Below are 14788 nucleotides of genomic sequence, written 5' to 3' on the forward strand. Positions count from 1 at the left end.
TAAAAAGCAAGGTGGGGGGATCAGTAGGAACTGGACTCTCATTGATCTTGATGTATTCGATAGTCTTACCTCCTTTGACAGTGAGATAATGGTGATTATGGAATAGTAATAATAGTAATGTATACCAGATATGCAGAAGAAGAAAAGTGAATGATTGAAATACCGAGCAAGTGTTAGCTGAAGAATATTATATTGAGAGCACAATAAGTTGAAGAAAAAGAAGGAAAAGTTTGAAAGGTTTATATGGAGGAGACATCCATCGTTGCAGTCATAAATCCATACATACAATCCATACAATCCAATCCAAGATATAAATCCCAAATGTATGTATACTTCTGTTTGCCGAGCAGCTGGGAACTATAGCTATTTCCAGTGCATTTTCCTATCATGTGAGTCTGATATGGAGTCCTCCAGTTCACTCATGCTATACAGACAAAGGCAGCCTCTTTTTACTGACTTTGGTCCCTCACTGCTTATGGTTAATTTAGTCCCTCAATAAATGTCCCCATGGATGTGTGTGGATGGATGTGTTCTGTAGAATGTGTCCTGAATGATAGTTTGCACATGACTCAAGCTGCCCAATACAGATGCCCAGCAAATCAATGTAATAACTTCACTTTAAATTGCCTCATGTATTCAGCCTTTCAATAGACAGAGTGGCCACTTCATTGGACAGACTGCGCGGTCAGGGATATAGCCTCTTTGGTCATATTTGGCCCTTTTTGCTATATAAACATTAATATATTATTGCTTTATTCACCAAGGGTATTTGGCTGTAAAACCAATTTTGAACAGTTAAAATAAATCTGTGTTTGAATCCTGAAATATTGCATTTTGATTACGAATCCCAATGCAATTTTAATATACGATAAATTGTCAGCATATTATGTTAATTCTAAATACATTGGTTTTGATCGCTGAATCATTTTCTCTCTGAAACCCAGGGTGGATTCTGTGTTATTACAGCCTGATCTGCAATTTAGTTTTTCCACAGGTGCCTGGCTAAGTGCACAAAAAGCAAAAGATTATCCATACTCCAACCAAAAAAACAGGGACCCAGCAAACACCACCCAAACAAACCTGGGTAAAAATCTGCCCATCAGACTAAGAACACTAAGAAACATTTCAATTCTGCTTTCTGAGTAGCACAATAGTATAAATTACATTATATATAATGGAGGCAATTATTATACATTGTTGTAATTATTTGGATTGCCTATGTTTTCATTGAATTATGTTATAAATGACTGCAGGGTTTCAAAAAGCAAAAGCAAATGTGAAGTAACTGGATTTTGAGACTTAAGTCTAAAGAGTTCAACATTTCAATAAAGGGAAAGTGTCCAGACAGAGAGTGGTACTGCATGTGATTTATCCCAATTAAGTCAAATTAGTTCATTGATTTTCGTAATGTAATAAAGAATAAAGAACCGAGGAAAGTGAAGGGACAATTAAGGACAAAAGTGTAATCTGGTTGGCTGAAAGCCACCGCTATATACAGTTAGGGAAAAAAGTATTTGATCCACTGCTGATTTTGTGCGTTTGCCCACTGACAAAGAAATGATCAGTCTATCATTTTAATGGTAGGTGTATTTTAACAGTGAGAGACAGAATAACAACAAAAACATCCAGAAAAACACATTTCAAAAAAGTAATAAATTAATTTGCATGTTAATGAGTGAAATAAGTATTTGACCCCTTCGACTTAGTACTTGGTGGCAAAACCCTTGTTGGCAATCACAGAGGTCAGACGTTTCTTGTAGTTGGCCACCAGGTTTGCACACATCTCAGGAGGGATTTTGTCCCACTCCTCTTTGCAGATCCTCTCCAAGTCATTAAGGTTGAGAGGCTGACGTTTGGCAACTCGAACCTTCAGCTCCCTCCACAGATTTTCTATGGGATTAAGGTCTGGAGACTGGCTAGGCCACTCCAGGACCTTAATGTGCTTCTTCTTGAGCCACTCCTTTGTTGCCTTGGCTGTGTGTTTTGGGTCATTGTCATGCTGGAATACCCATCCACGACCCATTTTCAATGCCCTGGCTGAGGGAAGGAGGTTCTCACCCAAGATTTGACGGTACATGGCCCCGTCCATCGTCCCTTTGATGCGGTGCAGTTGTCCTGTCCCCTTAGCAGAAAAACACCCCCAAAGCATAATGTTTCCACCTCCATGTTTGACGGTGGGGATGGTGTTCTTGGGGTCATTCCTCCTCCTCCAAACACGGCGAGTTGAGTTAATGCCAAAGAGCTCGATTTTGGTCTCATCTGACCACAACGCTTTCACTCAGTTCTCCTCTGAATCATTCAGATGTTCATTGGCAAACTTCAGATGGGCCTGTACATGTGCTTTCTTGATCAGGGGGACCTTGCGGGTGCTGCAGGATTTCAGTCCTTCACGGCGTAGTGTGCTACCAATTGTTTTCTTGGTGACTATGGTCCCAGCTGCCTTGAGATCATTAACAAGATCCTCCCGTGTAGTTCTGGGCTGATTCCTCACCGTTCTCATGATCATTGAAACACCACGAGGTGAGATCTTGCATGGAGCCCCAGACCGAGGGAGACTGACAGTTATTTTGTGTTTCTTCCATTTGCGAATAATCGCACCAACTGTTGTCACCTTCTCACCAAGCTGCTTGGCGATGGTCTTGTAGCCCATTCCAGCCTTGTGTAGGTCTACAATCTTGTCCCTGACATCCTTGGACAGCTCTTTGGTCTTGGCCATGGTGGAGAGTTTGGAATCTGATTGATTAATTGCTTCTGTGGACAGGTGTCTTTTATACAGGTAACGAGCTGAGATTAGGAGCTATCCCTTTAAGAGAGTGCTCCTAATCTCAGCTCGTTACCTGTATAAAAGACACCTGGGAGTCAGAAATCTTGCTGATTGATAGGGGATCAAAAACTTATTTCCCTCATTAACATGCAAATCAATTTATAACTTTTTTGAAATGCGTTTTTCTGGATTTTTTTGTTGTTATTCTGTCTCTCACTGTTAAAATACACCTACCATTAAAATTATAGACTGATCATTTCTTTGTCAGTGGGCAAACGTACAAAATCAGCAGGGGATGAAATACTTTTTTCCCTCACTGTATTAAGTATTTTTTGTTTTACCTTTTTTCCAGATTGGCAATGGTCAATACATGAGATAGACCTAGGAGTCTATGTTGACTCCTCACTTTCTCCATCCAAACAGTGTGGGGATGCAATAAAAAAGGCAAACAGAATGCTAGGGTATATTGTCAAAAGTGTAGAGTTTAGAACAAGGGCAGTGATGTTCAGACTGTACAATGCACTAGTTAGACCTCATCTGGATACTGTGTACAGTTCTGGGCTCCACACTTCAAGAAAGATATCGCTGCTCTAGAGGCAGTTCAGAGGAGAGCAACCAGACTTATTCCAGGTCTGAAGGGAATGTCCTACTGAGAGACTGAGGAACTGAACCTTTTCACCCTGGAACAGAGGAGACTATGTGGGGACTTGATCTTCAAAATCATGAAGGGCATCGACAGCTTTTTCAGATCAGCAGGGACACACGGACCCGGGGACACAAATGGAAATTGGGCTTCAAGGCATTCAAAATGGAAAACGAGACGCTTCTTCACACAGAGAGTTGTCACAATCTGGAACAAACTCCACAGCAATGTGGTTGAAGCTGAAAATTTGGGAACGTTTAAAAATAGACTGGATAGGATCCTTGGATCACTTAGTTATTAATGGACATCAAACGAGCACGATGGGTCGAATGGCTTCCTCTCGTTTGTAAACTTTCTTATGTTCTAATACGAGGTCGATACTATGAGCGAACACATTTTTCATTCCATCCATCAGATTTGAGGGAGAAAAGCCATCATCCCAGAGCCACAACCTGCCACATCCTCAGCTCAAAACTTCTGTGTCTTGCCTGAGATCTGGGCACAGTACACAAACAAATGTGTGTAAAACACTGGAATTGGAAGGGGGATTGACATGGTAGCAGGAGGCGTTGGGGTGGTGACTGGACTGTGATGGTTACCACCATACAATGGCCAAGTGCACCCTACCTCCAAGTTGATCTCATTACCATGAAGCGGAGGGCCAGTTAACCCCCTGGAGTGTGGTTAACTGATTTATCCTGCTTATACCACAGCTACCTTGCCAAAGTAATTAGTTCACAATCATTTTGAAGTTTAGAAACAAATGTATTTGTAACACAACCAGTCAACATTGGGGGAAAAAATAGTACCTGCTCCCAAATGGACTACTTCCATGAATTAGAAGTGTGTATGGTATGTGTATTTATACTTGTTTGATATTTTAGCTGTGCACAAATTATACACATCTGCTCTGTGGTATTTGCCCAAGGTGGTCGATAATTTTTCAGTGCCATGGTAAAATGGTTTACGTGTTTTTAGCATATGTTCTAATGTTGCCCTGTTTAGCACTGTTCTAATGCTGTTGTATGTGTTTTTATGTGTTCTCTGTTTTTAGCCTATGTATGTTATGTACTTTTGAAGCACTGCAAAATGAAATTGATTGAACTTGAATCCATGATTGTGCCAATATTATCTCATTTATTTTCTACATTAAATTTTATAATGCTTTTAACCATACCTCAGTTTTAGTACAAGTATTATCATTACCGAAATCATCAACCTCATTTCTGAAACTTATGTATCATTACCGCAACATGTGTTCATTTAATGTTAATTGAATGCATGGAAAAATAGTAGTTTGCTTTTAAATGCATGTGCAGAATCTATACGTTATGTTCTTTCAGGTTTGCCATGTCATTTTGAAAATATGTCAGGTTTCAATGAAATATTAAAAAAATTTGGTTGTTGATTGCAGAAGGTGTTGCGGTAATGAGAGAAATCAGTCAAAATCAAATAAAAATATAAATTTAAATATATATATTATTTCAGAGTTTCAAGTAACTGTGCATGACTGTTAATAATCAATTTTTAAAAATGTGAAAATGTATTAGCTTTCCTAATAGTCTTGATGTTTTCAGACCGTTGCAGTAATGAGATTTTTAAGGACTTGTTTTGGAAAATATGTTCAAAAAAGTGTTAAATTATCAGTAAATGTTTTTAAATTAACACTCACAAACACTTCAGACCTTGTTATTAAAGCCTAAAAAGGACATTTGTTGATATATGTCTTTTTAAAATTTTCATGTTTGAAATCTTTTGAAACCAAGATTTCATGAGCTTCACCCATTTTGGTCACAGTGTTAAACCAGTTTTCACAGAACTTTCTACTGAAAACATACTTGGACGTGAAGAAAAGCAATTGTTCCATTGTGAGATCCCCCTCGCAACTATAATCCTTAAATATCTACATTCATGGATTGTGTCAGACATGGTCCAGAGAGGCCGGGTGGGAGTTTACTTGCCTGACAAGGAGTATGTATAGTGGTCTTCCAGTGTGGGGGGGGAGAAGAAACTCTTGAGGATGGTGCGCAGACACCGCTGGTCCCAGGAGTCTGTCACTCTCCCACCGTAAGTAATCTCCCCTGCAGGAGCATGGACTCATAAGACACGTTCCTAACCGAGCTCTCCAACATCTCGATCGATAAAGCACGTCCAAGTCATTAACATATTCCAGGCTCAGAAGAATACAGAATGGCAATATATATAAAAATGCTAAAAATTTGTGAATTTAATTTGCTGAAGATGGGTACAACATTTGGAAATTTTGTGGGAGGAATATAGTCTAGTTCTATAATATAATATATTCCTGGCCTTTGTGCTCACTTTGATGCAGCATCATCAGTATTGTACAATATTAATAAATACCACACTGTTCCAACTGACATACTGAACAGACGTTTTACTGCCATTTCAGCCACTGGAGAAGTGTATCTTAATCTACTCCACATTCTAATAAGGTGGAGACAAACTTTCCCAGCCGCATTGCAGATAGCAAACATATTTGTCTGTTTTATGACAATTAAAACATCATTGATTCGGTGTCTCATATTTCACTTCTGCAAGAATGATGCGTGTAGAACTGCTGCTAATTATACAAATATATCACTTTCACTACTTAGCAGGTTATGTAATAAAAATGAAAAAAGTATGGAACAATGATTGTTATGAAGAAATAACTGCACCATAATTATCACTCCCTTTTCTCCCTGGGTCTCTCGTTGGAACTACGTTCTAATGGGAAAGGAAGGAGATAAAGCCTTGTCTAAATCAATGAGCTGCAGAACTCTGTATTTATTTTAATTTCTTTCTTTCTTCTTTTTTCTTTCAATTTTCTTATTTCATAAAGTCTTGCAATTACAGTAGGTAATGGCCTATGCCTTTGCCTTTGTATTTCAATTCACATTAAGATTGTTAAACTCTGAAATGGCCCAGTACCATTAGAGTTATAAATAATATACTGGTATGCAGATACATCACCTGTAATGTAGATAAGTGCATCCCAGGGGATCTTTCCTTCTTGGCAATAGAGGTTCAGGTTGAGGAGAGCACACTCTCTGTCGCTGTCATTAAACTCATAGCGAATATTCCAGCCAAGCGCTCCAAACTTCTTCCGCTCCTACAATAATAAAAAAACAAATCATTTTCTCTCCACCCCAGTTGTCCACATAAGTCTGCTGTTCAGAAATTCAATAGGGAGAAAAAGGGTATTCTCACTGAAACGAGCATGAATAAATCACATCCTATAGGGGAAGAACAAACAGAACAACCTGCAACCGAGTAAGTAAAAGAGCAAAGGGCAATAATACAGTTTGTTAATTGTACATTTAATTCAGTTTTCACATGCTGTGTGTGCTGTAAGTCGACCACTTACTCACCTTTGACACTATCAAGAGTGGCTTCGCTAAAGGCCTGCATTTACATATTTGCAAATAATTCAACACTGAACTTCAGAATGTAAATAAACACCGCTGGATGTTAAAACATATGAGGAAAAAGAGACCTTAATAATGACTTTTGAGCCTGATTAGGTATGTGCAGGCCAGCCTGGTGGTGCAGTGGTCAGTGGGTTTATATATATATATATATAGAAAGAGAGAGAGTGTGTGTAAATACTTCTGTAAGAGCTATATTTCTATGACACTGTGTTCAATCTGAAATGATGAAAACTGTATGAAACAAACTTAGACGTGTCCAGTTAGTGGTAAATTATTTGAATGTTTGATTAAAATCCAGAAGGTCACTGACATTCTTCACATCTCCATCCATTTCAGTCAGTTCTATGTAAATAGAATTGAATGTTTTAATTCTAAAATATTTCAGTATACTGTAAATGATCAAACTGTAAGCAACAATATGTGTCATATTAAGCAAAAGTAAAAATGATTATCATGTAGTGAATTCTGTAAACTGTAACCCAAGTTATTTCATCCAAAAAATATGTTAACTATTTTATTCATTATCTAAAATGTTTGAAAAAAATGTTTTGTTTGTTTGTTTGTTTCTTTTCTTCAGTTTTTATCACATTAAATACCTGAATTATTGCATGGAAAAAGCAGAGACCAAAGATGAGTTTCCTCCACTTCCTTGCGAGGATATGTTCCTCAAAGAAAGTGTTTGTGAGCTCTGTAAACGCTCTTCTGATGTTCGCCCTCAGTCCCTTTGGTGGTTCGTTGGTAACCTAAAGAAAATGGGATAGTGCAGCAGCTGGCATTACTGGAGTTGTCATGGTCTGAGTGTAAAGGTCAGATTTCCTAATGATTTTTCAGTTCGTATTCATTCTCTCAGTTGGGACTCTATAATATAGAGGCCTCGCTGGGCATTAACATATCAGTGAGGTGTGATCGAGAGTGTGGAGACTGAATTTCACTGTTTACGTTTAGCATTTGTATTTTCCCTCATCACAGATCAGATCACAATGAATAAAAACACACAAACATAGACACATAGGCCTACATCTCTAAACACAGGAAGCTTGACCAATCGATCACTGGCTTTGGCATTTGTACCATAGTTTCTTGCTTTCTTTCTGGCTTGTTCACCGTTCTCCAACGCAGCCTCTGCCAACCTTATTAACATTTTAATCAGATAAATTAATTGAATATTTATAATGCCTTTTAACACATCAACCCATACAAGCCATAATGAAAGCACGGTTAGACATTTACCCATCGACAAGCAAAAATCTTTAAAGACGAATTACACTTAAAAAAATTAAGGGAGATCTGGGGCAATATATTTTATATGAAGTGAAAGGCAGGTCAATGCCTTGTTTTCACCTTTCACAATTAGTTTTGAATGACTTCTGTGAATTTTCATGAAACGTAGACTCTGATGCAAAGTGTAGGGAGAGACTGATTGAATGGATACCCATCTCAGAAAGTGCTCTTCTTGATATACATATCATCAATCAGTACTGAACAGTTATTATGTAAAATAAAATTGCTACTTGGCCACAACAGATATTTCAACTATGGATAAGATTTACTCTAAAATAGATCAATTAATGCATATTTGAGACACCATCATATACATATCTATCATATTACAATATCATACACATGTACCTGGGTAGGAATTTCAAGCACATTTAATAATAGACACTCTACAATTAATATTCCACCTGAGACATCTTCATAAAATAATTATTAAACTGAGTGGAAGCTGAACCCTTGGCATGCTTGAGGTTGCACGGCTTCCTTTGAGGCTTCATTAGTCATCATATTTATCAGCGGTCCGGATGTGAGGTTAGCAGCTTTTAGTGTTTTGCCAGGCTTTCACATCAGTAACTCCCTACCAAACTCAGACAAAACAGGATGTTATCAAACAGCTCCTGTGCTGGTAGTGATGGACTGCACATGAATTGCCACTGCATCAAACTGGAATGCTCCAGATCATGGCTGCAGTACTTTAGACAGATGTCTCACATAGGGATGAATTTACCAATTTATTGAAGACTCTAAACAAAAACATGGCTCTGCTAGTTTTTACCTGTGTTTTTGTTTAGCTGGGAGAGGTATTTCCCTAAAAGCTTAAAGCTAAGCCACCACAATGAAACCGATCTGATGAACAATTATGTAATCAACGTATGAAATGCTGCATAAATATGAAATATCATCTAACATTCATGTCATATTCTATAACACAACTGACACATTTATTTTACTTACAGTAGACATTAGGCAAGACAAAGAAGCCTGCCATACCACTCATTTTGTACAAGCATGTAGGAAACAGAGGCTTTCATACAGGATCTGAAAGGTTTTCTTGTCAATGACTACATTTGTTCTTTAAGCAAAACAGCAATGCCTACTTCAGTTGACCGAAACTTAAATTAAAAGGGATTTTCCTCTTAAGGACATTCCTAGTATCTTTACAAATAAAATACAAAAAACTCAAAACAAATGTTGATTCCACTACAACATAAAATTAAACAATTACTGTTTATTATAAAATAGTTAGTGTATTTTTATAAACCACTCAGATCAGTCCAAATGCAGTAATGAGATGTGATGTATAATATTGATTTAAGCCTGTGTCACATATTACAAAACTAGAAAGCCCTGGAAAGAGATTACATTAGAGAAACATACACAATTCCTGACCTGTTGAGGGTGATGTCCTGGTTTCCTTTATGTAATGGCTAGTTAACATTAATGGATCAAAAAGTTACTTGAAACCAAATAATCTAGATGGCCTAAATATGTAACATTTCTTATGGCCTCATTTAAACATGAGAACAGTCTTGCTTGTTGTACCACTTTCTGTAGAACTAGATTTATTTATGTCTCTCCATTTTGGAATAGGTATATAAGACAATTCAGTCACTATGAATGTATAGTGTGTAATTTCAAAACACCAGTGCAATAATATATTCTTTAGCATCACTTTTGCCCCTACAGAACCATTCATATATTTGTATTTTATTAAAGAAGGCTGATACCTACATCATAGCTAGATTCTCTAATTTTGTGGTTTAATGATTAAAAACAAAGATGATGAGTTGAGGTTTAATAACGCATTACACAGCATACATATACATCAAGGCAGAGAAATTAATCTACATATTTTTCAGAGGTTTATGTCATTGTGCCAATAAATACATGTGTGTAAAGCAAGACTGTACCTTGACAGAGTTCTGTAGGACAGTCACTGGGAAGATTTTTGTGGGCATAGAGCTGAGGAACAACCTGAAGTTCTCATGAATAGACGTATCTGAAAGATTTAAAAATATATACATTTATTAAAACATTAATACATTTAAATTGAGATTTCAAAATGTATCTTGTATACGACATATAATTTGGTAGCCGTATTATCTAAAATAAAACCCTAAGCTTAACCTAATAGTAATAGTAAGAATAGTATCTTAATGGTACACCAGAACTGCACTTGAAAACGAATCAGTAAGCAGACTAATGTAACAAACACTTTTTTATATGAAATGTTACTACTCCTTCAATTATAGATGTTAAGCTTATGCTGCACCTCTGATTTTATTATTTGGTTTGCAGTTTGCTTTCAGAACCATATGCTATGTAGATCTGTTTGTCTGGATATACATTTTAGGCAATGCAATTATGCAATTACCAAGAAATCTCACTGAAATATATCATATATATGACCGTTCCACAATATGCAATAGCTATAATCACATAAAGTAATGTTATTGTGGAAAAGCACATGGTAAAATGATACAAACATATTATACATGTATAGACAAAGAGGAAACTACAAAAAATCCTAGAAAAATAAATAAATACATTGAAATAAAGAATTCAGATGTCTAATGTCTAGCACTTAAAATCATTCTGGTGTCTCATGCAGTGTGTAAAAACAATTAATATGTACTGGTCACAAGCTGTAACTGTAGCAGCACAGCAATCTGAAGCACACTTCTGAAAATACAGTGACCTCCGAGATGAACTTATTTTCTCCTCATCTCTCAGGTTCAAAACCAATCTCATCCGCAAGCCAGGTTAAAATGCAATCCATCTTACAGGAGTTTATTAAGCTCAGACTGAACACAAAACGTAATCTTAAGGTACAGATCTTTGCACCAGTCTCTTTCTTTCTATCTCCTCGGTAAATAGAAAGAATGAGAGAGAGAAAAAAAAAAGCAAGTGCCTTCATTTAAGGTCTCCTGTTTGGGTTAATATTCGAAATGGCATATTAACTGACATTTTAAAGGGTTCAGGAGGGGTGCAACACTTACTGGGCTCTGTGAAAGTTTTGATCAGCTCTTCCATTGCCAGCATCCAGGACACTGCAAGGTGGCAGTTTTGCAGGAATATCCAGTTGCCACTTTTGAGGGCTTCTTTGATCATTTTCTCAGCAATGGGACCCTGTCCTTGCCCCAGCGATATGGACTGCACTCTAAAATATAGGAAACAGTGTAGAGGAATAGAGAAGTTTGTATACATATACGGTACATACATACACACATACATATATGACCTTAGCTACTTTAGGGAGAACAACAGTCATTATCAAATGGTTTTTCCTGTCTATATGTGATATGCATTGCTGCAGGAGTAGCCTCACGTGATTACTCCATAAAGCACATTACAAATGCACTCACACCTAAAACCTCCTCATCTAAAGACCTTAAAAGGTTGCACAAATGCAGCCTGGTGTCCGCAATGTCCCATGCTGTGAGCACCTGATACCTGAAGCCAACAGAAAGCCTAATGTAGACTATAAAGCATATGCAAGGAATGTTGGCGTGCGTACAACTGCTTTGAAAGTCTCAAAAGCCTCGCTGAAACTTTAATCTACTGCTGGTCCAAACACCTTTGTCTGACCTCAAGTCTACTGGGATTTTACAAACAAATGGCCAGTAAAGGAACTGCCAGATCAGAGTGTCTTGCAGAAACTAGGCCAGACCAGGATGACATTAGCACAGCCCAAAGTTTTTGGGTGATGATGGCCAAGGCCAAGACGAAGAAAGTCCCAGAAGTACTGGTCCCATTAGAAAGGGAATACTAATTAGTTAATAAAGTAATTTGCCTCAGCCTGGGACAGAGCAATTTCCACCTCTTTGTATCCATCCACTATCTGAATCACCCCAGTCCTCATCTAATGGTGCTGATGTTACCTCAGTGAGCTCAGAGGATCTGTGACATGTGTTCCCCAGCATGGCATGTCAGGAAAGCACAAGCACATCACACTGACCTTGTTTCAACATATTCAAATCAGGTCAGTTCTTGAGATATTTCCAAAAATAATAAGCAAGTGACCTATTCAAGAATGATGGTATAGAAAGGGCAGCAAACAAAACCTTCACAGAGCAATAGTGATGGCCGACCAGCTATCATCAATATAACCAACAACTTGATAATTCAACCCCCATATACTACGCAGTGCAAAGGTACTGGAATAAACCTCTCAGGACTCTGTAACTAAGATTCCACAACAGAAATAGAATTGTCCTGCCATTAACAATCATATTACAGTGAGGGAAAAAAGTATTTGATCCCCTGCTGATTTTGTACGTTTGCCCACTGACAAAGAAATGATCAGTCTATAATTGTAATGGTAGGTGTATTTTAACAGTGAGAGACAGAATAACAAAAAAATCCAGAAAAAACGCATTTCAAAAAAGTTATAAATTGATTTGCATGTTAATGAGGGAAATAAGTATTTGATCCCCTATCAATCAGCAAGATTTATACAGGTAACGAGCTGAGATTAGGAGCACTCTCTTAAAGGGAGTGCTCCTAATCTCAGCTCGTTACCTATATAAAAGACACCTGGGAGCCAGAAATCTTGCTGATTGATAGGGGATCAAATACTTATTTCCCTCATTAACATGCAAATCAATTTATAACTTTTTTGAAATGCGTTTTTCTGGATTTTTTTGTTATTCTGTCTCTCACTGTTAAAATACACCTACCATTACAATTATAGACTGATCATTTCTTTGTCAGTGGGCAAACGTACAAAATCAGCAGGGGATCAAATACTTTTTTCCCTCACTGTATATTACATTTTAGTGCTTTATAGTCTGTATTCTAGTTCTCTAAAATTGACAGACCTGATTCTTAAACATATTCAGGGAAAAACAATTGTTACGTAACACGATTAAGGAAACATTGTATGATCTTGCATGTGAATGAAGAAAAGGGCAGATTATAATGTAGATTTACTAAAGGCTAAGTCATTCCTTATAATCTTTTTGCTGAAGCATCAACAGTATAACAGAATGATTTTAACAGAGTTTACGCAGAGTTTACATTTACGTAGGTAGAGGAAGTCACTGACAAATATTGTTTGTAGAATTACTTCTACAGATTGCCATGTGGATAAGCTTCTGGTTACAGGCAGCAGATCTGCGACCCTGAAGTGAATCCATTGAAATAGTGAGATTCATTAGGATTAGTGCGTCTCATTTAGTAAGAAGAGTATTTAATTCCAAGTGAAAGAGCAAAAAGGTTTACAGATTTACTTGATCCAATATAATGGTAATTTGTTGATGGAAATAGGGAAAATTACCAAATTGTACTTGCATTATAAAAACTGTTGAAAATATCAGTTCAGCTCTTAAATGTAATTTTGAATAACAACCCTAGTGTGTTGTAACCCTGTACACAGAAACACCCCTAAAAATGTATCTCAAAATAAAGTACGTATCTAAACATGTGGAGTTTCTAAGCACAGAAAATCCAGCCTGTATCTTTAAATTCTGTACGAGGGGGAATGTGGGGATTTCTACAAAATGAATTGCACAGTTACAGGCTCCTACCGATCCAAGTATCCTCGCTCCTTGGCAAACCTCTGGAAGGCTCCCATGGGGTCAGAGCCAGTACTTAAGATGAAGACCAGAGGAGTTGAAGGAGACATATCGTTGTACAAAGTGGCCAAGTCTACGGGAGGGTTTTCCACAAATTGTTTCCCCAGGCTTTCTATCACAAAGTCTGTGACTGCAAACACCACCTACAAGGAAAAATGAATACTTGAATACATAATAAACAGAAAATGCACATTTATATCAAATATAATGCCTGCCATCCATCATTTTCACTGCCTGGATGTCACACTGAAGGCCTAATAAGTACAGTGTGGGAAGTTGTACGTATTGTACTTGAACCAATATATAAAATAGCTGCTAATAGATAAATAAAAAGTTCACTACTCATTTTAGCTCCCACTATATCATAGCATAGGTTTTCTCTGGTATTTTACTTCAATGAATCAACTATCCCTATACAATCCCCACTCAGTCAGATCATTCAATAATAATAACAGTAATAACATTTGGATTAGACTGGGATTTGGTGCTGTTTGTGATATGCTGTCCTTTCATTCAGCTGTATTTTTTTTTGCTTTGGATAAAGGCATCTGACAAATAACTTATGTATAATGGCTTCAAGAATGAATTTTTAAATTATCTCTTCTGTGTATTATCTAAAATATGTGCAGTAGGGTGTTCTGTTTACTGAGAATAGATAGCTCTCTGCATGGCGATGTATCAGCAATGTGAATCACTAGTGAGTCAGTGCTGGAGAAAACATCCATGGCATGAATGGATCAGTAGATGAGACAGAAGCATTAGCATATTTAGAATCATTTCGATTACCTCTCCACCAGGCATTTTCACAACAGTTTCTAAATAACAAGGGACATCACTGTTCAAAGGAGAGCCTGATATGTAGGTTATGGTATGCGATATATGGTGTCAAGCTGGTAATGAGACATACCTTTTCCTCTGCAAAGCTCTTAATTAGGATGAGCTTTTGAAAAGGACCCAGCCTTTTATTCCAGTGACCTCTGATGACATCGTCCTCTTCATCCTCCGCGCTTTCGTTCGAGTACGGTGGTAAATCAGTGATGTAGCCTTCCCACGATTCTGGGTTAATGGTAATTTCAAGGCGCCCTAGGATTAA

General features: G+C 37.4%; 1 protein-coding gene across 1 annotated transcript in view; it reads right to left on the bottom strand.

The window, feature by feature from the left end:
* The window catches only part of dnah6 (dynein, axonemal, heavy chain 6), a 102289-nt gene that overhangs the window by 13516 nt on the left and 73985 nt on the right, over positions 1–14788 (bottom strand). Inside the window, exons 63-69 of the mRNA XM_066719759.1 lie at positions 14603–14778; positions 13648–13838; positions 11119–11279; positions 10030–10118; positions 7438–7584; positions 6384–6522; positions 5369–5488 (exon numbers count right to left, since the gene is read on the bottom strand). Coding sequence (XP_066575856.1) covers positions 5369–5488; positions 6384–6522; positions 7438–7584; positions 10030–10118; positions 11119–11279; positions 13648–13838; positions 14603–14778 — 1023 coding nt within the window. The remainder of the gene's footprint in view (positions 1–5368; positions 5489–6383; positions 6523–7437; positions 7585–10029; positions 10119–11118; positions 11280–13647; positions 13839–14602; positions 14779–14788) is intronic.

The sequence above is a fragment of the Amia ocellicauda genome, chromosome 13 (assembly GCF_036373705.1).
Source record: "Amia ocellicauda isolate fAmiCal2 chromosome 13, fAmiCal2.hap1, whole genome shotgun sequence".
NCBI classification, from domain to species: domain Eukaryota; kingdom Metazoa; phylum Chordata; class Actinopteri; order Amiiformes; family Amiidae; genus Amia; species Amia ocellicauda.